The 2,563-nt window shown below is 57.4% G+C and overlaps 2 protein-coding genes across 5 annotated transcripts in view; both read right to left on the minus strand.

Moving 5' to 3' along the window:
* The window catches only part of LOC117958237, an 859,617-nt gene that overhangs the window by 185,471 nt on the left and 671,583 nt on the right, over positions 1-2,563 (minus strand). The window lies entirely within an intron of this gene.
* Positions 1-2,563, minus strand: part of LOC117958247 (caskin-2-like) — an 8,417-nt gene that overhangs the window by 1,243 nt on the left and 4,611 nt on the right. For all 4 annotated transcript variants that reach the window (XM_034894555.1, XM_034894554.1, XM_034894553.1 and 1 more), the window contains exons 6-7: positions 1,339-2,537; positions 200-516 (exon numbers count right to left, since the gene is read on the minus strand). In XM_034894555.1, the coding sequence (XP_034750446.1) occupies positions 200-516; positions 1,339-2,537 (1,516 nt within the window). The remainder of the gene's footprint in view (positions 1-199; positions 517-1,338; positions 2,538-2,563) is intronic.

A 2,563-nucleotide genomic window follows, 5' to 3' on the forward strand; every position in this document is an offset into this window, starting at 1 on the left:
GTGCTGGTCTTACAGGGAGGTGTGTTCAGGGGCATTCTGGGCGTGCTGGTCTTACAGGGAGGTGTGTTCAGGTGCATTATGGACCCGCTGGTCTTACACAGAGGTGTGTTCAGGTGCATTCTGGCGATATGTATCAATATCAATATTTATATATATATATATGAATATAAATATAAAAAATGGCTCTTTGACTCGTTACCTGCTCGCTGCCTCCCTGGCGGGCGAGCCTCCTCCCGGCTCCTTGTCCTTGGGTTTGTGCCGGCGCTTCACCGTGTCCGACTCCTTCAGGTTGAACTCGGGGGGGTCCGGGGTCCTGGTCCTGGTCTCCGGGGGCTCCAGCACGGCCTCGGCGCGGGGGGGCCCCGGGGCCTTGGGCCGCTGCTTGATGGTCAGGTTCCCCTCCTCGGCGAAGGGGATGCACTCGCTGGAGCTGTGGTGAGGCGACGCCGAGCCTTTGGGTTCTTCTTCCTCCGAGTCCGACCTCACCCCTCGATCCGGATCCGGGCCGCGGGCGGTCTGGGGGGGTGGGGGAAATCGGGGTTATTATGGTCTGCCACAGCGAGACATTTTTGCACGGCTTTTTACCTAAACTATTACGATCGGATACATTTTACTGCACACAAACGTATTAGGACCACATGTGAAAAAGTATTTGAGTACACAGTAGTTACCCTGGTTACCCTAGTTACCCTGGTTACCCTGGTTACCCTAGTTACCCTGGTTACCCTGCCCTGATTAGTGCAGACATATTAACCATGGTGTCGTCCTCCTGGGTCAAAAACCTTTGAAAATTTGACATTTTCGTCTTTTTTACTGACTCTGTTTTAGTTTCCACTACCACCACCTTACAGGTTTTACTACTTTTTGGAATTCATGGTCAATAACCCTCATTTATATAGAATTATACCTAATATTAGAGTTAAAAAAGCAGAAATTATGAATTATTGTGACTAATAGTTAAGATCAGAGGAATGAAAGAGCGTTGGAAGGAATCTATCTTTATGGTAATTTACTTAAAAAGAAACTCAGATTTCAGATATAGACATTTATTAAAGGGTCAGATTTGAACGGGATAACAGGAGGGTTAAATATTAATAAGAACTAAACAATAAATACACACACACCAACACACACACACACAAACACACACACACACACACACACATATATACACTGTATATATAAATACAATACCAGACTATTTACAGAGTATCACTACCAAATAAAGGCCTTTTTCACATGTGGCCCTGCATCAGTACTCGGATCCTTAAACCAGGACCATTACTATTATTATATGATATTATTATATATTTATACATTATATTATTACTACGTTACCGTGGTGATGATACACTCGCTCTGTGCCCGCCTCCTCGCCGCAGCCTCCTGTCCCGCAGCGTTAACGGACGACGACGGCGGCGCCTCCTGCTGGACGCCGTCTGGCTGGTTCTTCTCCTCTGTCTCCGCCAGGCCCTCCAGCGAGGCGGCGATGCTCCTCACGCTCCCGGGGCTGTCCGTCAGGACGCCGCCGCCGGCGCCGGCAGACGACGTGGTGCTGCTGTCGCTCAGCTCGCCGCTGGTGGTGCTGCTCACCGAGCTCAGCCTCTTGGGGGGGGGCGGCGGGGGGCCTTTCTTACGGGCTCGCACCGCAAAGGACTGACTGCGCCCCACGCCGCCGCCGCCGCCGTTCTTCTCCGGGCTCCCGTGCAAGCGGGCCAAGTGGCCGCGGCCGGGTTTGCGCGTCAGCGTGGCGTAGGACGGCACGTTTCCACGCCGATGAAACGCCGAATCCTCGTCCTCGTCGTCCTCGTCGGGCTCTCCGTCCGACAGAGCGTAGCGGGTGGCGTTCTGCACGCGCTTCTTCGCCGGCAGCAGGGTCATGCTGCGGTTCCCCTGCCGCGGGGACGCGCGCAGGTCGGTGGCGCCGCAGTTAGCGTGCAGGTAGCTGAAACCCTTCAGCGCCGGCGAGCCGTGAGGGGACGAGCCCGGGGACGCACCTGCGGGCGCAGACACTTTGGGTTTTGCTGGGATCGCAGGGTACTTAAAGACGGTCGCCGTGCCCAGAGGAACCTGCTTGTGCGGCGGCGGCGGCGCTCTCTGGTCCCAGCCCTCGGGGAGGTTCCTCTCCCGGGCCGGGCTGGCGTCCAGGCTCTCCTGGGACCAGCTGTGCGGCGTGACGGACGCCGTGGGGGGCTCCCCAGAGCGCCCGGAGCCTCTGGAACGCGTCTCGAAGCTGTCCTGGGTCTGCGACTTCCCAGCGGCGGTCCTGATGGCGAGGCCGTCCTCGCCGTAGTGGCCCGACATGGCGGTCTGCAGCTCGGCGCTCAGCTCGCTGTCCTGGAACGTCGTCATCTTCGGGGTGCGGGGGGAGGAACACTCGCCCCCCGCCGAGTCGGCCGGCGGCTCGATGGCGACCAGGTGCAGGGCTCCGGGGGCTTTGCGCCGGAGCGTGCCGCCGTGGCCCGACTCAGCGTGGAGCGCCGCTCGCTGGATGTCACACAGCTTCCTCACCGCCAGCATCAGCTTCTTCTGGTGGCCTGCAGTAACAAGAGGGGGGGGGGGG

This window comes from Etheostoma cragini, chromosome 15 (genome assembly GCF_013103735.1).
Source record: "Etheostoma cragini isolate CJK2018 chromosome 15, CSU_Ecrag_1.0, whole genome shotgun sequence".
NCBI classification, from domain to species: Eukaryota; Metazoa; Chordata; class Actinopteri; order Perciformes; family Percidae; genus Etheostoma; species Etheostoma cragini.